The following is a 27931-nucleotide window of genomic DNA, read 5'->3' as shown; positions in this document are numbered from 1 at the left end:
TCTGTCTTCCCCAGCCCACTGACTCAAATATTAACCTCCTTTGGCAGCACCCTCACAGACACACGCAGGATCAATACCTTGCATCCTTCAACCCAACCCAGTTAACACCCAGTATTAACTGTCACAATGCTCATGCTCTAAATATATGTAAATTTGAACCCCAATAGAATGAGTTTCCAGATAATACAACAGTTAAAATAAAATCACAGCATTTCTACTTCAGAATTAGTTTAAGATGGAAACTCTATGTTTAATACATTCGGTACAACAATAACCTCAGGAAAAAATGTTATGACCCCAACCAGAAGGTGACCATACCCCTGGTTTGGCTGGGATAGTCCCTGTTTACTCCTGTTATCCTGGCATCCTGTCCAGTTAGGCACTCACCCCAGATGCTTCATTTTATAATGAATCATCATCATCATCATCATCAACAACAACAGTTGTATGAAAACGAGCTAAAATACTTTCTACTCAGTCAGCTCTCCTTCATGGACATAGTTTTCATCTTCACAACTATCCCCAAGAAGCTAACCAACTGTCCCCAGGATGAACAGATATTTCATGCTATTTCATGCATGGTAATTGCATTTATAAGAGAAAGAGTATATATGCATTAAAGCCTAAAAAGAATTCTGCCACATCAGGCCACACACATCACTATTTAGTGATAAGAAAAGCACAATGGATAAAAGCTTTTACTGCAGACTTTCCTATTTTGTTAATATGTAAGTAGCTGCTCTAGTACTTTGAATTGGTAAGGTGTTTGAGTCAAAGTTTACTTTTCTTCGGTTGCCTCTCTGTCTCCACCAACCAGCATTATAATCCAGAGGTGTTCTTAATTTTAATCAAAGTCGAATTATATTTATGTTATTTTTTAAATAAGTTATATTGATAATTTATTCTTACACTACTGAAAATAGTCACTAGCATGTCCATGGCTACATCAAATAATATATGCATATTCTCCCTCTACTCTCTAAATTTATATATTCTTCAGTTTCAAGAATGGCACCAAAATCTACTCAGCTGGACAAACCAGAAACCAATCATCAAGTTAGATGTTTTTCTCCCTAAGCATCTCTCACATTATTTCTCTCTATGCCCACTTCCACTGAGCTTATCTGCACTTCTGCTTGGATTTCTGTGTATAACTCAGGGTTTGGTCAAGAGACAGAGCCACACAATAATTTAGGAAAGTTTAATATGAATATTTATTATCCAGTGACATGGAATTAATTTCTAAGATGCAGAGAGTACATTAAATATTTTAGGTGGGCCAGGCATGGTGGCCCACACCTGTAATCCCAGCACTTTGGGAGGCCAAGGCAGGCAGATCACCTGAGGTCAGGAATTAAAGACCAGCCTGGCCAACATGGTGAAACCCCGTCCCTACTAAAAATACAAAAATTAGCCAGGCATGGTGGTGTGTGCCTGTAATTCCAGCTACTTGAGAGGCTGAATAGGAGAATTGCTTGAACCCAGAAGGTGGTGGCTGCAGTGAACCAAATTCACGCCACTGCACTCCAGCCTAGGTGACAAGAGCAAGACTCGGTCTAAAAAAAAAAAAAAAAAAAAAACACCATATTTAGGTATAGCAGATGAAGGGAGCCATTCCTACCTCTAGGGCTGAGGAAGAGTACTCCAAGCAACAAATCAGAAGACACATATATACACTTACACACATACACACACACACACAAATGCATATGTGCACACATACACACGTGCACACACACATGCACACACATACATACACACATGTGCACGCTCACACACACACACCACCTGGTATGCAGAGCACGATGGAGAGTGTGGCGGTTGAATGATAGAAAAGTTCACTGTGATACCCCAGACCAAGACTGGGAAAGAGGAAACCATGTACTGGGGCGCTGCTGAAACGCACTGGGAAGCTACCCTCTGGGGCTCTAGGGAGCTCACTGAGAAGCCACCACAAAGGTGCTGCTGAACTTGCAAGAATTCCTGCTCACTGGGGCACCTGTGAAACTGTTTCAAACCACTCACTATGAGGTCCAGGAGAACTTACCAGAAAGCCACACTTGAAGGTGCTGCCGAACTTGCTAAGAATTTGCCCACCGGAACACCTAGAAGCCAGAAAGCTGGGTGGGTCATAGGCTCTCTCCTAGGGGTAACTCTTCAGTGGAGGTGCTGTGGAAACTTGCTGGGGGTGAGTAGCACTGAGTTTCCCGTGTGTGCCTCCAGCAGAGCTAATAAGACAGGAAAGAATGGCAGAGCTGGGGAGAGAACCTCTTCTTCCTTCAGTGTCCCAAGTGCCCTCTACTGACAAAGCTTAACATCCCCCAGTTGGCAAAGGGAACATGTTTATAGGGTCTAGCTCCAGCATCACAAGGAAGGACTATAAAGGGTGGGTTTGGAACTAACAAACAATAAATTCTTTTTTTTTTTTCTTTTTGAGACAGAGTCTCACTCTGTTGCCCAGGCTGGAGTACAGTGGTGTGATCTCGGCTCACTACAATCTCCACCTCCCAGGTTCCAGTGATTCTCCCACCTCAGCCTCCTGAGTAGATGGAATTACAGGCATGCACCACCACGCCCAGCTAATTGTTTGCATTTTTAGTAGAGATGGGGTTTCACCATGTTAGCCAGGAGGGATTTGAACTCCTGACCTCAAGTGATCCGTCAGCCTTGGCCTCCCAAAATGCTGAGATTATAGGCATAAGTCACCAAGCCCAGCAGACAATAAATTAATAATCAGTACAATCTGTCCCTAGGTTTACTGTTCTCTATACATTTCCCACACTGTAGCCCCAGAATAATTCTAAAACATAATATAATTGATTCCCTCCTCAAAAAACCTTTCGATGTCTGTTTATTGCCAATAAGTTAAAGTGAAAATTCTTAAAAGGACCAAGGCCACTTCTCGTATCTCAGCTCAGGTCTACTTATACTCTATGCTTCAAATATATTGATAAGATTAAATTAAGTGAAAGTCTAGCATTGGAAAGAAATACTTGTTATTGGGAATTGGGGTAAGAGGAAAAAAGGATGGAGAATAAGTGCTGGAAGAGATAATGTGGAAGTCAAGAGAGGTGCTGATGACTAAAATTTTATCTATGGAGTAGGAAGTGAAGTCACCTCCTCTGAGCAGAGATCACAGGACTGGGAAAGAGCCGAACAACAATTGGGTAGAAGGAGAACTTGATATTTAATCAAATTTGATGAATTTTGATGAAGTGGTGATTTTGATATTGTCCCTTATAATTGTGCACTTAACTTTATGTCTAGGCTTCAGATTATAATCTAAGTATACCACAGGGTTCAAGAGGTAGGCATTAAACATCTTGCCAGTTAGCAACCTCTGGTTTACTTTGTTCAGTACACTGACTCTATATAAAGAGATTTGAGACAATTCCAAAAGTTACCTGCTTGCTCTAAGTGACAGACACAAACTGTACATTTAGAGCAAGCCTGCCAAATCAACATATTTAGAGGCAAGAACTCCTCTAAATTTCTTGCTTTTTTTCCAACCCAAAATTGGAGTGTAAAGATTTGACAAAAGGCTGTGGAATAAGTGAGAAACTGCAAAAAAAAAAAAAAAAAAAACAATTAAATTCTCATTGCAAATTCATAGGAATACCCATAAAGGATGTTTTGGGTTCATAAATGTATACCTTTCTAGAGAGTTGTTATCTATTATTCCTTATATTTTTAAGGAATAAATTTTCCACCCACAGCAATTTTGTAAATAGTTCTTAATATCAGAAAAGAACAACCATTGACATTGTGTGCTGTGTTTCTACCTTCCTGATAACTGATGAATTCACCATGGTAACAGCTGAGTAGAAACTTGGTATATGTGAATATTACTGAGGTCAAGGGAATGGGTGAAATGGCACTTTGTTGGCTTAAATATTTTAAGAGAATTTTTATGTCTTTTTAGTAGAAGTTAAAATAACATTTTAAAAGCTTATACCAACTCTTCTAGCCTTAAATAGCTTCCAAATAGGCACATTATCTTTACAGGAAATTACCTGAGAGCTCCAGAGCTTCATAAGCACTGCATTTACAGATTCTGTTATATTGAATCCTGCCCAAATTGCCCTTACCATGCAGGGGGGTAGAGATCAGCTAATTTTGCAGTGAGCACAGAGTGAGAAAATCCATTATGAAATTTTAGTTTGGGCACAGAGTATAATTGTAAGATCTTGAGATTTTTTTATGGGGGGGTGGTAATTCTAGACTGAAATTATACATTCATTCAACAAACAATTATTAATGTGTATATTTTCACCCGTAATACTGTCCACTTTATCCTTCTTTCCCAACCCACTTCTCTTTGTACCAGATTTCATCATATTGCTCTTATTTCACCATTAACTGATTCAGACACAACTAATTATATGTTTCATTTATTCTTACCTCCTTTTCCTAATATATAATGAGCAGCTGATCAATGCCAAGTACTGTGCTGGGCACATTCTCATACATATCTCATTTAATGTATTCAGATAATGGCCACGTTTACTATGTTAGCTCCCCTTTTGGGTTTCATGTTCTTCTCTGTCTGCTCCCTTGGAAGCAAAACTTTAATTCCATTTCATAAGAACTAGAGGGTCATAGGGCCAGAGATATGGAAAAGATATCTCTTTCTGGAAAGGAGATCCTGATGCACTTGCTGGGGAAGACATTTTTGTCATTTTTCTTTACTAATGAAGTTTATTTTTTGTAAAGTGAACCATGCCTGTCAAAGAGAGAAAGAAAGAAGAAAGAGGAAAGAGAGACGGAGAGAAACTATACCATGTATTCAATTTTTCTTTGCAAAATGCCTACAAGATTAAATAGGACGGATACTAGAACAAGAAAAAAATGTTTTTGTTTATGGATTTTCCATTTTATGTATTTATTCCTATGTTATTCTATGACTTTTATTATTGCTCTTATCCTTTCTCATCTTCTTTCTGCCTTTAGAAAAACCCTTTTATATAAAGAAAAAAGTTTCTATAGCAGAGGACATTTTCCCTGAGTTCTCTGTTCTTGGGTATATTATATAGACTATGTTTCTCCAAGTTCACTTTCTAGGTCACCACAAAGTAATTTTGGTTTTGCATTTTTTTCCCATTATTTTCATGCATGGCTACTTTTAAAAAGCAAAAGTTAAAAATGAAAAATGTCATACGTAGTGGTGTGCCTTTACAGCATAAAATAACATCCATTTAGGCAGTTCTGTCCTAGAAACAGACAAAGAAAATCTATCTACAGTACTAGAGCCAGAGTCTCCACACACAGCTAACAACTCATTTGACAGAAATCCCAATTTTTTAAGGAAGATTCTTGCAGGGGAGGGGAAGTATTCTTTGTAATTAGCAGGCTCTTATCATGGTGTTGTGAAATTCATGAAAACAGAATGAAAGTTCTACTTAAACCACAGCTACTTGGGATCTCATTTGCATACCTCCTAAAGCCTGCATTGTGGTGCTATCAGAGCCGATACATAGAGATGGGTTATTTCCGCCAGCAGCAGTTTTATTTGTTAGAAATATCTGGAGACATTATTCATAAGGATTCATTTCTGCACTCTTTCCTGCTGAGAATCTCACTCTCTTGACACTGTGGGTGGCCAACTTTGAAATCGCCTAATGATCCGTTAGATACAAAGAGAGCAAGAAGAGTTATTTATTTATTTTTAAGTTAATACATGCAGGAGTCCTTTTAGTTCTAGAAGATTTTTGGCATCTGGCTGTGTTATATAAATAGTGGGCATCCTTTTCAAGCCAGCTTCTTTTATTTTTTTTAATCAGCTAAATTTTTCTAAAGGTAACTTTTAATACTTACAGAAATGACAGTCAGTTAATATTCTTACCGTATTGTAGACTTGTAATCAAATATCCTGTAGCAGTTACAATGCCAAAATGTATAGATGTTTGCATATGCTTAGATAGGTGGTATTTTTTTAACTAAGCTTTAAAATGACCGAGTGAATTTTTTCCTCCTTTATGTTGAAGTTAAACATAATGCACATGCAGTAGACTGCATATGGCACTCCTAAAATGAAAACTTTCTCATCTTTGTACTTTGATGGATATGTATGTTTTCAGATATAGGTTGGTCAAAAGTCAAAACATAGCCCAACAACAGAAATAAAATTATAACATCCTGTAAGGACACAGTAATAACTAATGCCCATCAAGCTTTTACTCTGCAGAGAATATTTGTCTCAGAGGGATGGGTTTAAGTCAAAGTAGGCTATGCAAAAGAGTCTCCTAATGAAATTTGTTAAATGCAGACTCTTCAGCCTTACTTTAGATCTTCTAAATCAGAATCTCAGAGAGCAAGAGGAGCATGGGAATCTGCATTTATCAAACGCATCCAGGAGAGTCCCTGGTAAATCCTTTGGTGTCAGTTCACAGACCAGCTTTTAGAAACTACTGTCATCTGAATCCACATATTACAGAGCTAAGACCTTAAAATACTTGATACTTTCTCTATTCCTTTGTCACATACACTGTATCTTACAGAGATTTGTTCATGCATTTATGATGTCTCCTACAAAGAATGCGAAAGCGAGTCTTATTAACCGCTTGGCACGTGACTCCATCCATAATGTAGGTGCACAACAAACTGGATGGCAGCAATTGCAAAAAATATATGGTCCTCTGGTGTATAGGTGAAAACTTCACCATAATCTGGATTATTTTACAGACCTACTTTTAATTCAGAAAAATCTCCTGACTTGCTCAAAGGAAAATTTCCAAAAAAGGTTTCTATGTGGCTTACAGGTCTTGTGAAGGATAAAATTTTTAAAACTTTAGGGATGAAAAGATATATTCCATGAAAAAAATGTATTTCATGTAAATATATTCTCTCAAAGTTAATTATAATAAGCAGTGACAAATTCACAGCAATGATGCAATATTTAAAGTAAACTGAGCAAATGAGGGTGACACTGTTTTGAAAACTATTTCCAAAAGTCAGCTGTCTTATGTAAGATCCATCAGTCTTAGAGCATTCTCTTTCTGGGTCAACACTGCCTTTTGCTACAAGATGTAGAGAGACATCAAAGTAGGTCAAGTGGCAGAGAAAACAGCAGACTTGGTAGCTTTTGAAGAAGTTGCGATTTAATAACAGGATCTGACAAGATCTGGATAGGAGAAACCTTTGTGTCCAGGTGTAACACAGAAGATAGCAAAGATAGATTTAGAAAACAAAATCTATTGGTGAAATGTCTGATGCTCCAGGAAGTATTTTGGAACTTTGAGGTACAATTTGAAGTGCCATCATCTGGCAACATCTCAGTTGAATAAAGCTGACTCTTGCTAATGAGGTGCTAATGGGATATCAAGAGAGGCCAGAAGACTCTGAACACTTGCCCTTGGTTAGATATGGTGAGTCTCCCTTTTCTTGGAGAGTTTTCTATAGAATTTCCATTTCTCTCTCTACTCTAGTTGCCTGCTGATATACAGATGCACACAGTTAGTCATCTCCGCATGAATTTACACAACCAACTTCTCACAACACCTGATGAAAGCAGAAAGAGGAAATGAGGCTTGATTTATCAATAGGACCTAATTAAAAATAGTGCTTTCGTTGGTTTTCACCATAAAATCATCTTTCCTACATGCCAAATCTGTTTAGGTTTATATGATTAAAGCATTTAAATCAATCAATGCTTAGATTAGTTTGACTTTCACATATGAGGAATTCTCCTTGATCTGAAAAAGACTAATTTGGTCCTTCCAGAATGCAGCTCTCAAGAATGCTACTTACCTAGACTTTATCCCAGAATACAAATGCTTAATACTGACCTTTTAACTCCAAGTAAGATCGGTGGAAGCAAAGTTTTATCCATTACCCCCAAACAACAGTAAGTTTCTAACTTACACTTTAGGTCATACCAGAAATATTTCTGTACCTGCTAGGTGGTCCAGCTGTGCTTTTACCTCTATTCTCAGGAAACAAGGAACAGCATTGGCTAAGCAGTCCTCAAAATTTTATTTCACAGAAACAGAAAAGCTTACTCAGGATACTTTATAACCATCTTAGGGGCATCGATCTATAATTTTTTCCCAATCCTGAAAACTTATGAGATTCCATATCTGTCTGCAATGTGTACAATGCTATGCAAGTTGCCATGAAGGTTATAAAATGCATAAATTACTGATTACTTACAGGATAAGCATTATGTGTTGGCAAAACTGAAGGTTTCAAAGCCTTACAACCCTACCAAAGCCAGCATTACCTGCTATCTGATACATAAACTTTCTCCATAGTGTTTCATAACATTATCATGGAGAATTAATATTAAAATATGAATATTTTTAGAAAGGAAACACCTTCATTTTCTAAGACGGGTACTCATTATTATGAAAGAAATGGTTCTTTCCTACACACAAATTTTGGAGTAAGGGGACTCAACGACATGAGGAAGGTATTGAGAAACCATACAGATAGTTGGGAAAAAATTCATGATATGGGTAAGATCTACAACTAGACTGGGAGGCTGTGTCATAAAAACATAAAAATATGTTAGTTTCCCAATTATCAGGGCTGATCCTGGCACCTATGCTTAAGAGCTAACAGTCACATTGAAAAGATAAGATGTAAACTCCTAAGATCTGTATATAGCAAGGTATATGAACTAAGATAATAAGAAGAGAGAGAGAGAGAAAAAAAGAAAAGATTAAATGGAATTATTTAACTTCAAGTGACAAAATCCCAAATCAAACTGGCTTTAAAAATGTAAAAGCAGTGGAATATATTGGCTCACATAACTACAGAGTACTGGTGAGATCTGGTACCCAAATAATCAATAATCTATATTTCTCTGTCACTTATATCTACATTGCTAAGTATTAGCTATTTATTCTCAGCTAGGCTCTTCCCTCTGGACAGGCACATGCCACTATCAATTACCAGTGTAGCAACACCAGCAGATAAAGAGTACTCTCCGAAGAGTTCTAGCAGAGGTTGGCCAGTTGGCCTAGTGTGTTGTGTATCCATCCTGCACTACACACTATGATTGGCACCAAGAGTGGAGACAGTCTCTCTCAAACATGGACTGAGAATGGTGGAGGGGTGGCTCTTGGAAAGGAAAACAAAAGCATCTGTTACTTTAAATGGGGCAATGGATACAGAGAAGGCAGAAATAACAAACTCCAAGTCACTTCTCCCTCTTGAGAATGTTTCCCTGACAGGTAAGAGGAGTATTTTTCTTGAGCTCTGCTTTCATGGGCACTCGCAGCCTGGGGCCACCAAACCATATTTTAAGCTGAAGAGTTATATAGTCATTATAGCTCCCCACTGTGGCTTATTTTCAGAATTACTACAAGTGCAGCTCTTGGAGGACTTTGTCCTCAGTGTGGGGAAGCTTATCACCAGCTTAAAATTCTCCTCTGAGCTTTGAGTCTAAGATGTTTTTTGCTAATAGACATTTGATGCACTTTATTGAGGCAGCACCACACATATTCAATGAAGCCCTGAAAAGGCACCCAGTGTGAAATAAAAAGAGGAGACAAATCAAAAATAAAAATAGATGGCTTAAAATAGAATTCATGGCTTCGGATAATCTATAAAGCTGTTAATCTGCTTTCAATGGAAAGTACACAGCTACAAATATTCAAAAGTTGAAACAGAAAAAAGGGAGAAAAGTCACTTATTTAAAAAGATGCAATTATAATTTTATTTGCATATGTGTTCATGCATGTGTATATATGTGCATTGTGTGTAGAAAATATCAGTCGTTTTCTAATGAATTTTTAAATTTTTTTCCCTTCTCAGTGATAGTGAAAATCTGTTTTGTGAGTGTCCAAGGCTGTATTCAGGCAAGCTGTGCCAATTTGCAAGTTGTGAAAATAACCCATGTGGAAATGGTGCCACCTGTGTTCCAAAATCCGGAACAGATATTGTCTGCCTCTGCCCATATGGGAGGTCTGGACCCCTCTGCACTGATGGTAAGAGCATTTCATTATTAAACATGAAGCACAGACAGAAAGAGGTGAAGAGGACAGAAATCACTCAGATGAATCAAGGACAGCATTTGACTGATCAAATACATCAAATCTTCTTCTGGGTTCTTTTCAAGTCAGTTGAGACAAGACCCATTAGTGAGACTGATCACCAAGCAGGTATTTCTCATACCCATCAAGTAATTACAAAAGTGGTGGCTGGGCACAGTGGCTCATGCCTGTAATCCCAGCACTTTGGGATGCCAAGGTGGGTGGATCACGAGATCAGAAATTTAAGACATGCTTGACCAGCATGGTGAAACCCTATCTCTACTAAAAATACAAAAATTAGCCAGGCATGGTGGCACGCACCTATAATCCCAGCTACTCAGGAGGCTGGGGCAGGAGAATCGTTTGAACCCGGTAGGCAGAAGTGGCAGTGAGCCGAGATGATGCCACTGCACTCCTGCCTGGGCAGCAGAGAGAGACTCCATCTCAAAAAAAAAAAAAGTGGTAATAAGTTTTTCCTGAGGTTAGAGTACAGAAAATCTCTGTACTGTAAAATCCCAAAGTCTAGCTAAGTATAAGAGAGTAACAAGGGGCATCAAGAGCAATACATAAAATCAAATTACTTCATGTCATTTTGGCAAACTGAGAGTACAATATTAATAAATCTATGTATCACAGCACAGTTGCTTTACATTTAAATGTAACAAAACCCATGATGCAATTATTACATATCAAGAAATTAAATCACAATCAATAGACATGTGTCTCTCTTTAGGAAAATTCAGTATGAGAAATCCTAAATTACAAAAAGCTGCAAGATGCTGTAATATAAGATTTTAAGGAAAAAAAATTGCCTAAGAATTAATGTTAGCTTTGATATGCATAAATGTGTGTAGATATGTTCAGAAATAATAAAAATTCATATTAATAGTTAATCAACACAGGACTGGACTTGCTTTATCATTATTTTCACCATAAAAATAAAAAAAAATTATTCCTTTGGCACTTGTGATATTTGGCACTAAGTTTTAGAATAAGGCTACCAAAGTGAACTCAGGGCCCTCTGGCCCAGAATCACAAAATAAAGCAAACAGATCCAGCCTGTGATGACATGAAAAAGCTGGGTACCACATCCTGAGGTGGCAGGTATGAAAACGGAAACGAGAGTAAAAGAAGTATCTGTGACTAAAAGATACTGAAGTTTTGGATATATAGGTCTTTGAAAGGAACTGAGATAATGAATTTGTGTGTATCTGAAAGACAGAATGACTTAAGAGGGGAAGAGTTAAGAAGTACTAAGAATTTCATTCTGTGTGTGGCAGGGTTATATTAGAAGAAGTTAGCCAAGTCATTTTTATAAAAAGAGAAAACATTATAGAATGAATAGAATTTAAGTCGTGTCCTTTCTCATAAAATCTCACGCTTCTCAGATGTAATCATTCTATTTAGATAAAAGCTATTGAAAACAATATAATGAGTTATAATAAATTTGATTACTGAGATGAATCATCAGTTTTGCTTCCTACTTGAAAATAATACTGACCATAAAAAATAAGAAGTGAAGATTTAGCAGAATGTCTTTATGTACTCACACACACAAATTGATTGTTTACTCCCATCTCCTGGTCTCATTAGAGTTTCAAAGATGCAAGGATATATAGATAATTGAGACAGGAAAAATTAGACATTATTAGGTTCTCTGCCTCAGTGTAAGTTTAAAAAAAAAAAAAAAAAAAAAGATTCCTACATGGACCCATCCAGAAGAATTTCTCAGAATAATTATCCTATCCATTTGTATTCCACAAAGTTGCCAGATCTAGTCTAGAAATGTAAAACTTGTCAAGAAAGATAAGACTTCTGACCTTGTGGAGTTTACCTTCTAACTGAAAAGATAAATGGAAAATAAAAATGGCTTAAAACACAATACGAAAATTCTGAGAAGAATTATGAAGGAAATAAACAAGTAGTGATAGACAGTAACCGGGCTGGAAGGCATTTTCACAGGTTACCAAGGCAAGAATCACTCTCAGATGAGGAGATATTTGTACTGAGGCCTAAAGGATAAGGAGTATGGCCCATGAAAAGCTGGAAAAGGAGCCATCCAGGCAGAAGGTTCAGAAATGGAAGACCCTGAGGAAAGATAGAAGCAGGGCTTTTCAGAGAATGAAAAGATACTACTGTGACTGGTGCGTAAGTGTCTTCATTCACTCCAGCTGCTATAACGGAATACCATAGACTGGGTGACTTATAAACAACAGATATATACTTCTCACTGTTCCGGAGGCTGGAAAGTTCAAAATCAAAGCACCAGTGGACTTGGTTCTGATGAGGACTACTTCCTGGCTCATAGACAGCAGTTTCACTGTGTCCTCACATGAAAGGGACTAACTCTCTGGAGTTTCTTTTATAAGGGCACTAATCCCATCCATGAAACCTTTGCCCCATGATCTGATCATCTCCCAAAGACCTCACTTCCAAATACCATCACACTGGCAGTTAGGTTTTAACATGTGAACCTAGGGGAGCACATAAACACAGTCTATAGAAATAGCGAACAAGGAAAAAAAAAAATCTAATGTTAGCAGGGCCTAGATCATATAGGACCTTGGGAACATGGAAAGATTTTTAACTTTTATTTCCAGATGCCTTAGGAAATCACTGGAAGGCTTGAAAAGGGCTAGTGACTTATGTGTATTTGTTTAAACTATTCTGATGGTATTATCTCTAATAGATTTTATAAGGCTATTGGAGTGGTCCTGACAAAAGATAATTATGCCTAGGACAAGGGCAATTACAGTGGGGATGTAGATAAGTGGATAAATTTGAAATCTATTCTGGAGATATAATATTCATAACTTGCTGGGAAGAGTGTGAAAAGGATAGAACCAAGAACATCAAGTTTTCTTTGTCTGAGCTATAGTGTAGATGGTGGTGCCATGAAAAAGAATAGGGGCATAACAGCTTATTTTGTAGGAAACAGTTTATTTTATTGGGAGGTAAACAAGAGTTTTATTTTGTGCAAATGAAGAAAAAGATGCCAGTTAGACATCCGAATGGAGATGAAATGTAGACAATTGGATATATGATGCTGGTGCTCTGAAGCAAGATCAGGACTAAAGTTATAATTTGGGGGAGTCATTAAAATAAAGGTGGTGTTTAAAACCATAGAACTGTAGATTGTCTAAGGAGAAAATATAGAAGAGAAATATAGGTAAAGAAGAGAAAGTATAGATAAAGAAAAGATTTAAAAAGAGCAGATGAATCCTAGAGAAACCTTCCACACTGTCAATATTTAGATATCTGGTAGAGGAGAGAAAGCTGTATTAAATGCCAGTACCACACCCTGACAAACACACCCCCTTATCTCTCAGCCCATAGATATTGCTCCTTTTATGATGTGGCATTGTCTTAGTCTGGGACCTCCATAAAAACAGAACCTGCATAAGAACTGCATTCAGGCCGTTTATTTGGAAATGATTCCAGGAAATAGGAGAGAAGATCTAGTGAGAATAAAATGGGGTAGGAGAGAAAGTCAGTGCAAAGGTGCATAGGGCGTTGAACATAACCGTGGCCAACTGTGTGTGATTTCACTCAGATCTTATGAGGAGCCATACAAAAAGTCTAAAATTGACTACCCAAGGGGCAAAAGAGAGAAATGTTTGACCATTGTCTCATGGTTCTTTTCTATTGAAGGGTTCGCTACAAGACATTAATATTTCCACACTTCCAGATTGCCATGCAAGAATGATGAGAGTACAAGTTTTAGCAGGCATCTTAGGTGACAGCCTCAGAAAATCTGGAGGTTATAGAAAGAGAGCTTAACAGATCAATATTCCATAATATATCAATATTCCATATTTTTGAGTCACAAAAATTACCCCTCAAATGTTCACTCCCTCCAGAAACCTTTTTTACATCAACAGGCATCAATACTTTCTCTACTTCACCAACTAGTATGAGGTGATATCCCAAGTCATCTATTGGATCATTCACTGTTACTATTATGACCTCTAGAAGATTGTCTAGAATGTACTGAATATATATTTATTTTATAGAGAAAGGCAGAAAGCAATCCAATAAGCCTAGCTGTTGTTCAATTACAACTACACTTTGGAAGAGGTGCAGAATAACATCTGGGACTTTGCCTTTTTGCTAATACCAGAGGATGAAAAATCAGCTAGTTTTGTTTCATCAGCAATTGTGTCTACTACCTAGCACTTTTCTTCCAAATTATGTCCATATCTACCAACTTAATATATTCTTTTGGGGATAATAGAAAATATAATTATCACATTTCCTACCTTGTTGATATTTCCACTGGGGAATTCATCCAGGAGTAATCGTGGCAGTGATGACTGGAGCCGAGACAAACACTGCAGATGGGAAGTTTGCAGCTGCTTTCCTTTTTAAAGAGCTTTACTTTCCACATTTGTGCTTCTCATTCACACTTCCTGTTGCCTCTCTTTATGCAAGAATAATCTCTTTTTTTTTTTTTTCTGGTGGCAGTAGGATTTATTAGAATGTTTCTTAATGTATAAAGCCCAGCACGGGATTTTTTGTTTTCTTAACCATACCATTCTAAAGACAAAGGTGGAATGCGTTATCTCTTGTTCTCTTTTGTCCTTTCTATAAATATTTCTTAATAATTGACCTTATCTTCCCAACTTAGGCCTCTCAGTAGAACATGGTCCTTGAGGGAAGCAGTGTAACTACCTGAGAATAGGCTCCAGAATCAATCCGCCTGGGCTAAAATCCCCATTTTACTACTGACTAGCCGACTGAGTGACCTTGGGCAAGTCATTTGGTCTCTCCGTACTTTAATTTCAATGAGTTTAATAATAGAACTTACCTTACAGGTTTTATGAGAATTAAATGAGATAGTGCATGTAAAGTGCTTAACACATAATGGGCATATAGAAAATGCTTTTGTTTTTTAAGGGTGGTCAAAGTGGGATCCTTACCCCTACTGGAAACTGCTACCTCCTGTCATTGTGGGACAGAAGGCTGCATCCCTATTCCAGCTATTAAAAAAAACTCTCTAGAACATCAGTAGAAATCAAAATTAATTTTCTTTTAAGAATTTTTCTAAGATGGTGACACTCTTTGCAGTGATTAAAGGCAAGCCAGGGCATTACAAAATCAGGGAGGAAAGCAGAGCTCCAGGGACACGAATAATCACCAGGCTATTTAAGGACATGATACCTCTATAAAGCAGCTTAATGTCAGGCTGGCATTTTGTAATGGCATATTTCAAGTACATGCAATTTTCTGTCATGTTAAGCTCATGACTCCTTTGATAGCATCCACTCTGATATGATCCAGCTTTCTCTCTCCAACTCAAGAGCTGTTTGATTGCCCTGCTGTTCAACACATCTTAGTATCCCTCATTTCCCACCATGTTTAAATCTGTATTTTTCAGCTCCTGGTTACAAAAAAGTACTAAAAGGTCAAGCCTAACCCCAGACAGGAGCAAGGAGACAGGGATGAGAAAAAAAGGTGCTCGAGAAAGTGATTTCTCTTTCTCTGGGTTGAAGGCAGACTGTGAATGGCCTGTACTTTTTCTTAAGAACTGAGGGAAGTTGCCTTTCCTCTTGCTCAGGGAAAAGGTGAGCACCTCCTGCCTTTCACTTTTTCCCTCCACTTCAGCATCTGCAATGAGAAAACGTTAGGTTGGCACATATTTAAAAAGAAGCACTTATAAATATGTATTTCGGTGTACACTGAAGTGTTCTTTAAAAAAAAAAAAAATAGCCTCGTTGGGGCAGGCGTGGTGGCTCACACCTATAATTCTAGCACTTTGGGAAGCCGAGGTGGGTGGATCACCTGAGGTCAGGAGTTCAAGACCAGCCTGGCCAAATAATTTAGAGTAAAATCAAATTTCTATTTCAATACAATGTATCAGATCAATTATATCTTTATGGTTGTTGTTATAAGTTTATTCATACCAGGAAAATTGTCACATTTAAAATTCTTAATAGTTTTGGCACAGGTGAAATCTTCTCATTTTGCTAAGTCCCTGAGCTCTTTGAACAGGCTGACCTTATGCATTGGCCTCTTCCCCAGGCACCCTGGTCCCTTCTTTCCAGAATGCCTTGCTACCTGCTCTGGCCTCAAGGCTACTTTTACTCCCCCTCACGTTAAATTTAGGTCAACATTTAATGCTATCACATTTCTAGTCAATGGCGTTCTGCAGAAAACATGCAGCTTCTCTGACAAGAAGACTGAGTCCCCACCCCAAAGAGGACCTCATACCATTTTCCCGATGCTTGTTGACAAGGAAGAGGAATCAGATAAGAGTATTTTTTGTGTATCCTTCTTACTATTCATAAAATTACCTGTAATGGTCAGTATTTTAATGTCTTCAAAGTTTTATGTCTCAGATGCTTATCCAAACACTGGATGGAGAAAAGGTCAACATACACATCAAACTTATTGGCAAACAAGTGGTGCTTGAGCAGCATCCAGTTCAACTCTCCAGCTCAGGAAAACGCACACTGAGCACACGTGGACTCCATTGGAGGATGGTCATGGAGAACCCTAGGAAACATCACACTCAAAGTACTACCACTTGACAGAGCTAGCAATTGCGTGCATGTCGGAGAAATAGTATTTAGGGCTTGTGGAGAGTGAGCCAGGGACTTCCAGGAATCCTCTGGATAGTGGCCCAGATATACTCATCTCATACAGATACAGATACAGTATTAGTGCACTCTTGATTTTATGTGGCTCACTAATGTACCCAGCTAAGTTTCCTATCCTCCCTTAGAGCCTTAAAGTGTGGCCATGGGACTAAACTCTGGACAATCAGATATAAGCAGAAGTGTTAGAGTATTATATTGACCTCCGGAAAATCTCTTGAAGAGTAGCATGACCTCCAAATCTTCCTTCTTTCTGAAGTCTAGAATGTGCATGAGATGTCTTGAATTCCAGAAGTCATCTCTGACTACAAAGCCACCTTGAGAATGAAAGATACATGCTAAGATGGTGAAGCAAAATGATGAAAGAAGTTTAAATCCTTAACTATAAAACCACCATACTAGCCTGGAAATGTTCACTAAGAAACTTTGTTAATGAGAGAAATAATTTATTTTGCTTAAACTTCTGCTTTTTAACAAGTTATCTGTTATATGGAGCTAAATCTAAACCTGATGTAAGTGTCAAGATTTCCCTGAACTGCATATTCCAATATGTTTTCTTAAATATATCTGATTTTGTTCATAAACTCTTGGACTCCTTCTCAAAAAAACAGGATTTCTTGTATTATATTTATCTTATTTCAATCTAATAGATTTGATAAATTATAAGTTTATAAAATATGTGTTTGCAATCCAATGAAACTGTGGTAAAAAACTTTTAATACAAAGAAATATCATGGGAAGCAGAAAAATATACAATTATATTTTTGTAAATTAGCAAAATAACAAGAAAGGATATTTTATATATTTCTTTTGAAACATTACCTCTCATCTTAAAACTATTTTCATGAGGCAATTTCTCTTCACACTAAATGAAAACCAAATTAGCTTGAAGATTTTTACATCTCAATTGCTAGGGAGATACACATCTGTTATTGTCCACTTTTACACATAGAACAGACTATTCACTATCAAACTCTGACTGTGTGCTTCTGTCAGAACACTGTCAGTAGAACACTAAACTCTCAAGGCCAAATGTTCTCCTTTCTGTTTATTCCAGCACTTTGTCATTATTTAGCAACCTCACAGAATTCTTCCTTCTGACAGAAGCATTTCCTGCTTGTTAAAAATGTCTAAAATGGATAGACTATGTATTCACAAAAGGCAGAGTGGTCTCTCCTCAATATACTTATGGCAAATTGGTCTTGCAGACCATGTGTGGAAATGCAAACCTCTGTAGTTTATTCTCAAGCTCACCAGAGACTTTAACCTTGCAGGTCTGTCAGTCCAGGCCCTTTAGCAAAGAGTCATTGTTTCATATCAAATGAATACTGTCAGATCCCACCACACCTATCAGGCTCTGCTTGGTTGGTTTAAGAGCTATGTTAATGTGATGCACCTGCCAGTTAGCAAGCAATGGAAGGCACAGACACATTTGCGATATGTAAAGAAAAAAAAGTCTTCACCGAAACAAAAAACTGATTAGAGTCTGAGTAAATTTATGCCACATGAAAAACTGTGAAGTTGATGTTTTATAAAAAGGCAATGAAATTTATTGATAGGAATGAAATAAACAGTAGACAGAGATAGCTGTGTGTGATGTATATTGCCTACCATTCTATACAATGATAGCAGCTATTCTGTTCAAGCTTTTCTTTGTTTAGATTCAGTGACATGCTCATTTTGTGTGTTTTCTGATATTTTGTCCTTTCATCCTGTTGACCTTGAAAATAGTCTTTTATTTTCCTTAGGATAAAGTAAGAACTCTTTAAAATGATGTGCAAGTCTAGCATGGGCGGATCTCAGCTAACCCAATACCCCCCATCTTATTCACCCCTTATCAGAACACTCTTTATACTATTTTGCATTTACCTTGTAAACACTGGCCATACATCATGCCAGTCCTTTCCTCACACTCTAAGTTTCATGAAGGTAGACACCATATGTGCCTTGGCCATCACCATATCTGCAAAGCAGTACATTGTGTCTGACATATGGTAGGCTCTGAATTTTTTTTCTGAGTTAAAAATAATTTAAAAGTCCTTCAGAATATTCAACTATGATGCTGTTGCCCTAAGCCTACTACTACATCTATACTTAGGAGATAATCAATAAGTATTTGTTAAATTTTAAAAAGTAACAATAATATAATAAGTGAAAGAATAGTCTAATCTGGAACATTTCCAAAAGTATTTTTCACAGTACACTAGTGCAATAAGGTACCCATAAAAAAAAGAGTCTGTGATGAAATGAACTCACATCGACTTTATGCTAGGCATTGGACTAAGTACTTTACATTCATCTTCTTACATAATCTGTGTAATAACACAAGGAGATATGTCATTATTGCCTTGTACAGATGGAAAAACGGAAGTTCAGTGAGTTTGAATAACCAGTCTAAAGTGATATTGTTCATGAGTGGCAGATAGATCTGGGATCTCTGACTTGTCTTTCTTTAGATCACTACACAGTACTCTATTGCCCCTTCAGGAATTCACCATGTGCAGTAGCACAGTAAAAACTCTAACAAGTCTTGCAATAACAGCATTAAACCAAGGAATTCTTCTTTCTCACATGACAAGGCTTTCATACCAGTCTAATGGTTCCCAGAGTGGAATATATAGACTCCATTGTGACATTGGAAGAAAATATTAATTCTCTTTTTTTATCTCAATCTTTTAATTTCTATTTTTTTGTGTTTCATGATGTCTACCTTATATGAGTAGATATATGGAATTTTAAGTAAATAATGTCTGTGAAGCAAGATTAAACAAGCTTAGCACTAATCTAGACAACTCCCTTCCAAACATAATTTGAGATTTTTATTCCTTTCTATTGATTTCATGGGACTGATTTCAAATTATGCTTAAATTATGCTTAAACTGCTTGGGATATACCATATATTATATATAATTTATTATATAATTTCAACTGGTCTGGTTGCGATTGATGGAGGAAACAATGAAGTGGCTTTTTTATTGTAATTATTATTGTATTTTAAGTTCTGGGATACATGTGCAGAACATGTAGGTTTGTTACATAGGTATACATTTGCCATGGTGGTTTGCTGCACCCATTAACCTGTCATCTAGGTTTTAAGCCCCGCATGCATTAAATACTTGTGCTAATCCTATGCCTCCCCTTGCCCCCCACCCCCCAATAGGCCTCGGTGTATAATGTTCCCCTCCCTGTGTCCATGTGTTCTCTTTGTTACCTCCCACTTATAAGTGAGAACATGTGGTGTTTGGTTTTCTGTTCCTGTGTTAGTTTGCTGAGAATGATGGTTTCCAGCTTCATCCATGTCTCTGCAAAGGACATGAACTAATTCTTTTTTATGGTTACATAGTATTCCATGGTATATGTGTGCCACATTTTCTTTATCCAGTCTAACATTGATGGGCATTTGGGTTGGTTCCAAGTCTTTGCTATTGTGAATAGTGCTGCAGTGAACATAGGTGTGCTTTCTAGTAGAATGATTTATAATCCTTTGGGCATATACCAGTAATGGGATTGCTGGGTCAAATGGCATTTCTAGTTCTAGATCCTTGAGGAATCGCCACACTGTCTTCCGTAAGATTAAACTAATTTACACTCCCATCAACAGTGTAAAAGCATTCCTATTTCTCCAAATCCTCTCCACCATCTGCTGTTTCCTGACTTTTCATGATTGCCATTCTTTTTTTATTATTATTATTATTTTTATTTTTTTTTTGAGACGGAGTCTCGCTTTGTCGCCCAGGCTGGAGTGTAGTGGCCAGATCTCAGCTCACTGCAAACTCCGCCTCCCGGGTTTACGCCATTCTCCTGCCTCAGCCTCCCGAGTAGCTGGGACCACAGGCGCCCGCCACGGCGCCCGGCTAGTTTTTTTTTTTTTTTTGTAGAGACGGGGTTTCACCATGTTAGCCAGGATGGTCTCAATCTCCTGACCTTGGGATCCACCCGTCTCAGCCTCCCAAAGTGCTAGGATTACAGGCTTGAGTCACCGCGCCCGGCCTAACTGAGGTGAGATGGTATCTCATTGTGGTTTTGATTTGCATTTCTCTAATGACCAGTGATGAGCTTTTTTTCATATGTTTGTTGGCTGCATAAATGTCTTCTTTTGAAAAGTGTCTATTCATATCCTTCAGCCACTTTTTGATGTTTTTTGTTTGTTTGTTTTTGTAAATGTGTTTAACTTCCTTGCAGATTCTGGATATTAGCCCTTGATCAGATGGATAGATTTTAAAAATTTTCTCCCATTCTGTAGGTTGTCTGTTCACTCTGATGCTAGTTTATTTTGCTGTGCAGAAGTTCTTTAGTTTAATTGGACCCCATTTGTCCATTTTTGCTTTTGTTGCCATTGCTTTTGGTGTTTTGGTCATGAAGTCTTTGCCCATGCCTATGTCCTGAATGGTATTTCCTAGGTTTTCTTCTTCAGTTTTTATGGTTTTAGGCCTTATGTTTAAATCTTTAATCCATCTTGAGTTAATTTTTGTGTAAGGTTTAAGGAAGGGGTTCAGTTTCAGTTTTCTGCATATGACTAGCCAGTTTTCCCAACACCATTGATTAAGTAGGGAAACCTTTCCCCATTGCTTATTTTTGTCAGGTTTATCAAAGATCAGATGGTTATACATCTGTAGTGTTGTATCTGAGGTCTCTGTTCTGTTCCATTGGTCTATATATCTGTTTTGGTACCAGTACCATGCTGTTTTGGTTACTGTAGACTTGTAGTATAGTTTGAAGTCAGATAGTGTGATGCCTCCAGCTTTGTTCTTTTTGCTTAGGATTGTCTTGAGTATATGAGCTCTTTTTTGGTTCCATATGAAATTTAAAGTAAGTTTTTCTAATTCTGTGAAGAAAGTCAATGGTAGCTTGATGGGAATAGCATCAAATTTATAAATTACTTTGGGCAGTATGGCCATTTTCACAATATTGATTCTTCCTATCTATGAGCATGGAATGTTTTTCCATTTGTCTGTGTCCTCTTTTATTTCCTTGATTTGTGCAAACTTGGTTTGCAGTTCTCCTTGAAGTCGTCTTTCACATCCTTTGTAAGTTATATTCTTAGGCATTTCATTCTCTTTGTAGCAATTGTGAGTGGGAGTTCACGCACGATTTGGCTGTGTGTGTGTCTTATTGGTGTATAGCAATGCTTGTGATTTTTCACATTGATTTTGTGTTCTGAGACTTTGCTGAATTTGCTTATCATCCTAAGGAGATTTTGGACTGACACCATGGGGTTTTCTAAGTATAGAATCATGTCATCTGCAAACAGAGACAATTTGACTCCTCTCTTCTTATTTGAACACCCTTTGTTTCTTTATCTTGCCTTATTGCCTAGGCCAGAACTTCCAATAGTATGTAGAACTGGTGTGGTGAGAGAGGGCATCCTTGTCTTATGCCCGTTTTCAAAGGGAATTCTTCCAGCTTTTGCCCATTCAGTATGATATTGGATATGGGTTTGTCCGAAATAGCGCTTATTATTTTGAGATATGTTCCATCAATACCTAGTTTATTGAGGGTTTTTAGCATGAAAGGGTGTTGAATTTTATCAAAGGCCTTTTCTGCATCTGTAGGGATAATCATATGTTTTTTGTCATTGGTTCTGTTTATGTGGTGAATTACATTTATTGATTTGCATATGTAGAACCAGTCTTGCATCCCAGGGATGAAGCCAACTTGATCATGGTGAATAAGCTTTTTGATGTGCTGCTGGATTCAGTTTGCTAGTATTTTATTGAGAATTTTTGCATTGAGGTTCATCAGGGATATTGGCCTGAAATTTTTTTTTGTTGTGTCTCTGCCAGGTTTTGGTATCAGGATGATGCTTGCCTCATAAAATGTGTTAGGGAGGAGACCCTCTTCTCCTATTGTTTAGAATAGTTTCAGAAGGAATGGTACCAGCTCATCTTTGTATCTCTGGTAGAATTTGGCTGTGAATTCATCTGGTCCTGGGCTTTTTTTGGTTGATAGGCTATTAATTATGGTCTCAATTTCTGAACTTGTTATTGGTATATTCAGAGATTTGATTTATTCCTGGTTTAGTCTTGGCAGTGTGTGTGTGTGTGTGTGTGTGTGTGTGTGTGTGTGTCTAGGAATTTATCGATTTCTTCTAGAAAATCTAGTTTGTTTGCATAGAGGTGTTCATGGTATTCTCTGATGGTAGTTTGTATTTCTGTGGGATCAGTGGTGATCTCCCCTTTATCATTTTTTGTTATGTCTATTTGATTCTTCTCTCTTTTATTCTGTATTAGTCTGGCTAGTGGTCTATTTTGTTAATCTTTTCAAAAAACCAGATCCTGGATTCAGTGATTTTTTGAAGGATTTTTGAGGTCTCTATCTCCTTCAGTTCTGCTCTGATCTTAGTTATTTCTTGTCTTCTGCTAGCTTTTGAATGTGTTTGCTCTTGGTTCTCTAGTCCTTTTAATTGTGATGTTGGGTGTCAGTTTTAGAGCTTTCCCAGTTTCTGATGTGGGCACTTAGTGCTATAAATTTCCCTCTACACGCTGCTTTGGCTGTGTCCAAAAGATTTGGATATATTGTGTCTTTGTTCTCATTGGTTTCAAATAACTTATTTATTTCTGCCTTAATTTCGTTATTTACCAGTAGTCATTCAGGAGCAGGTTGTTCATTTTACATATAGTTGTGGAGTTTTGAGTGAGTTTCTTAATCCTGAGTTCTAATTTGAATGCACTGTGGTCTGAGAGACTGTTTGTTATTATTTCCATTGTTTTGTATTTGCTGAGGAGTGTTTTACTTCCAATTATGTGGTCAATTTTAGAATAAGTTTGATGTGGTGCTGAGAAGAATGTATATTCTGTTGATTTGGGGTGGAGAGTTCTGTAGATGTCTATTAGGTCCACTTGATCCAGACCTGAATTCAAGTCTTTAATATCCTTGTTAATTTTCTCTCTCATTGAGTTGTCTAATATTGACAGTCTCTTTGTAGGTCTCTAAGAACTTGCTTTCCAAATCTGGGTGCTCCTGTATTGGGTGCATATATATTTAAAATAATTATCTCTTCTTGTTGCATTGATCCCTTTACCATTAGGTTATGGCCTTCTTTGTCTCTTTGATCTTTGTTGGTTTAAAATCTGTTTTATCAATAAGACTAGGATTGCAACCTCTGCTTCTTTTTGCTTTCTATGTGCTTGGTAAATATTCCTCCATCCCTTTATTTTGAGTCTATATGTGTCTTTGCATGTGAGATGAGTCTCCTGAATACAGCACACTGAGGGGTCTTGACTCTTTATCCAATTTGCCAGTCTGTGTCTTTTAATTGGGGCATTTAGCCCATTTACATTTAAGGTTAATATTGTTATGTGTGAATTTGATCTTGTCATCATCATGATAGCTGGTTGTTTTGCACATTGTTTCGTCAGTTTCTTCATAGTGTCCTTGGTCTTTATATGTTTGTATGCTCTTGTAGTGGCTGGTACCAGTTTTTCTTTTCCATATTTAGTGCTTCTTTTAGGAGTTCTTGTAAGGCTAACCTGGTGGTGACAAAGTCCCTCATCATTTGCTTATCTGTCAAGGAATTTATTTCTCCTTCACTTATGAAACTTAGTTTGACTGGATATGAAATTCTGGGTTGAAAATTCATTTAAGAATGTTGAATATTGGCCCCCACTCTCTTCTGGCTTGTATGGTTTCTACAGAGACATCCACTGTTAGTCTGATGAGCTTCCCTTTGTGGGTAACCCAACCGTTCTCTCTGGCTGCCCTTAACATTTTTTTTCCTTCATTTCAATCTTGGTGAATCTGATGATGATATACCTTGGTGTTGCTCTTCTCAATGACATCTTATTGGTGTTCTCTGTATTTCCTGAATTTGAATGTTGGCCTGTCTTCCTAAGTTGGGTAAGTTCTCCTGGATAATATCCTCAAGTGTGTTTTCCAACTTGGTTCCATTCTTCCTTTCACTTTCAAATATACCAATCAATTATAGGCTTGGTCTTTTCCCATTGTCCCATATTTCTTGGAGGCTCTGTTTGTTCCTTTTCATTCTTTTTTCTCTAATCTCGTTTTCACACTTTATTTCATTAAGTTAATCTTCAATCTCTGATATCTTTTTTTCCACTTGATCAATTCAGCTATTGACACTTGTGTATTCTTCATGAAGTTATTGTGCTGTGTTTTTAGCTCCATCAGGTCATTTATGTTCTTCTCTAAATTGGTTATTCTAGTTAGCAATTCCTCTAACCTTTAATCAAGGTTCTTAGCTTCCTTGTATTGGGTTAGAACATGCTCCTTTAGCTCAGAGGAGTTTGTTATTACTCACCTTCTGAAGCCTACTTCTGTCCATTCATCAAACTCATTCTCCATCCAGTTTTGTTTCCTTGCTGACAAGTGGTCATGATCCTTTGGAGAATAAGAGGCATTCTGGTGTTTGGAATTTTCAGCATTTTTGCACTGTTTTTTCCTCATCTTCGTGGGTTTATCTACCTTTGATCTTTGATGCTGATGGCCTTTGGATGGGGTTTCTGTGTGGGTGTCCCTTTTGTTGATGTTGATGTTTGTGCTTTCTGTTTGTTAGTTTTCCTTCTAACAGGCCCCTCTTCTGCTGCAGGTCTGCTGCAGTTTGCTGGAGATTCATTCCACACACTGTTTGCATGGGTATCACCAGTGGAGGCTGCAGAATAGCAAAGCTTCTTCTGGAAGCTTCATCCCAGAGGGGAACCAGACAGATGCCAGCCAGTGCTCTCCTGTATGAGGTGTCTTTCAACCACTGCTGGGAATTCTCCCAGTCAGGACCCACAAGATTCAGGGACCCATTTGAGGGGGCAGGGTCCTCAAAGCTTGACTGCTGTTCTGTGAGATCTGCTGCTCTCTTCAGAGCCAGCAGGCAGGAACCTTTATGTGTGCTGAAGCTGATCCAACAGCCACCCCTCTCCCCAGGTGTTCTGTCCCAGGGAGATGGAGTTTTATCTATAGGCCTCTGACTGGGGTTGCTGCCTTTCTTTCAGAGATGCCCTGCCCAGAGAGGAGGAATCTAGAGACACAGTCTGACTGCAGTGGCTTTGCAGTGCTGTCGTGGTCTCCACCCAGTCCGAACTTCTCAGTGGCTTTGTTTACACTGTGAGCGAAAAACTGCCTAGTCAAGCTTTAGTAATGGCAAACGACCCTCCCCCAACCAAGCTCAAGCATCTCAGGTTGACTTCAGACTGCTGTGCTGGCAGCGAGAATTTCAAGCCAGTGGATCTTAGCTTGCTGGGCTCCATGGGAGTGGGATCTGCTGAGCAAGACCACTTGGCTGCCTGGCTTCAGCCCCCTTTCCAGAGGAGTTAACAGTTCTGTCTCGCTGGGGTTCCAGGTGCCACTGGGGTATGAAAACTAACTCCTGCATCTAGCCCAGTGTCTGCCCAACAGCTGCCCACTTTTGTGCTTGAAACCCAGGGCCCTGGTGATATAGGCACCCGGGGAATCACCTGGTCTACAGGTTGCGAAGATCGTGGGAAAAGCATAGTATCTGGGCTGGATAGCACCATCCCTCATGGCACAGTCCCTCACAGCTTCCCTTGGCTAGGTGATGGAGTTCCCAGCCCCTTGCACTTCATGGGTGAGGGGCACCCCACCCTGCTTCTGCTTACCCTCCGTGGACTGTACTCACTGTTTAACTAGTCGCAATGGGATGAACTGGGTACCTCAGTTGGAAATGAAGAAATATCACCTGCCTTCTGCATTGGTCTTGCTGGGAACTGCAGACGAGAGCTGTTCCAATTTGGCCATCGTGCCAATCCCCAAAGTGTCATATTTAAAACCTGCTTATTATTGGTTTTTAAAACTATCCTCATGTCCCATACAATTAAGTTTATTTAAATTCTCTAAGCTCATACTAACAGAGATGTGGAAGAGATTAAACATTGTGAAAATACAATGTTTAAGACTAAGGATGCAGGAGAGTGACTGCAACTTCAGCTAACACAGCAGTCTCACCATAAAACGTCAAGGATCAAACGTGCATATAAGTTTTATGGCCATTTTATGGAAATGTATTCATTTATGTCAGGCATTTTCAAACAATATGAACAAAATAAGGTCATTTAGGCCTAAACCAAGCAGAAGCCCCTTTTACTCCCTTCTCTGTACTGTAATTTAATAAAAATCAAAAAAACTTGAAATTGTATTATGCATGTATCACTCATTTTTTTTGATTTTCCCAATGAGTCAAATAACTTGATCCTTGCTTTATTATTTCTCCTTTTACCAAATGATGGCTCTTCAACATTTTAAGTATATTGAAAAGTACTCAACATTTGATAAAGAGCAACAAAATCATTTAATATGAATCTTCACTCATGAAATTGGGTTGATACAAATATAGACACTAAGTTATTTCTCATATATTTTGATAAGATCAACTAAACTTGAATAGATTGACACTTTTAGAGGCATCATCATTTAATTGGAACATTCCAAAATGGAGAGCTTCATTGATTTTGTCAACTCAGGCAAAAAACAATTTCTTAAAGAAAAACGTTAGTCTGGCAACAGAGTATTTTTAGAAAGACTCCCAGTTATTGTAGAAGTGCCCAGTCAAAATAATTTAACTGAGTAACTCCAATAATCTCTTGGCTTATGTATATTATTAATGACCTGACCACTGGCTTCCCATATTTCTATCCTTATGCATTTCTAAGACAAAAATTAAATTGGAAAATGAGAGACAAAGAGGAAGAGCAAAGAGAGGGGATGGGGAGGAGGAGAGAAAAGAGAAAAAGGGAGATGAACGAAGAGTGGGAGAGAGGAAAAGTATTTCTGAAAATTAATTATAGCTTGTCACCAAATTCTGACTTCATGTGTACCTACATTGCATTAAGATTATTCATTGTATTCAAAATCTACATGTTTTCCCACAATGTTGAGTGTTCCATACGCCTTCCTTTGTTTAACTGAAAATAAAATATAAGTCCAAAGGTAAGGATAAGCAGTCTTATATAATCAAGTCACAATCCCAATTTTGCTGTAATGGTAATATTGAAAACTCTGAATCTGAACATGAACTTCGAAAGGGAGTTATAAATACCTAATATCAGAACTATAACTCATGTCTCAAAACATACGAATTATGTACTGTTATCCATGATTCTGGAAGGGCTATGTAAGCCTTTATTTTCCTAGGGAAAGACTGTTACAGGTATTCCTAAAAACTGGGCTTCATATTCATTTCTACAATTTTAGAAAATAAATTTTAGAATTTAAATTTTTTAAAAGTTTGAAAAGCAAACAAGAATAGCTTGCAAAAGCTCACATATTAACATATTTTAAATGTTTTTTATTGACCCCAAAGACAGACAAATGTAGGTATATTTTTGGTTTCCTTGCTCTAATAAGATAGTGTGTGGGTCCTGAGTAAGGTTTTTGCCAGAAGTAAATTAACTCTTT

General features: G+C 37.8%; 1 protein-coding gene across 2 annotated transcripts in view; it reads left to right on the top strand.

The window, feature by feature from the left end:
• The window catches only part of EYS (eyes shut homolog), a 2089174-nt gene that overhangs the window by 1926597 nt on the left and 134646 nt on the right, over nucleotides 1–27931 (top strand). For both annotated transcript variants that reach the window (XM_033217548.1, XM_033217547.1), the window contains one exon: nucleotides 9757–9929. In XM_033217548.1, coding sequence (XP_033073439.1) covers nucleotides 9757–9929 — 173 coding nt within the window. The remainder of the gene's footprint in view (nucleotides 1–9756; nucleotides 9930–27931) is intronic.

The sequence above is a fragment of the Trachypithecus francoisi genome, unplaced genomic scaffold (assembly GCF_009764315.1).
Source record: "Trachypithecus francoisi isolate TF-2019V2 unplaced genomic scaffold, Tfra_2.0 Lachesis_group10, whole genome shotgun sequence".
Lineage (NCBI taxonomy): Eukaryota > Metazoa > Chordata > Mammalia > Primates > Cercopithecidae > Trachypithecus > Trachypithecus francoisi.
This window is presented reverse-complemented; position numbering and strand designations above follow the sequence as displayed.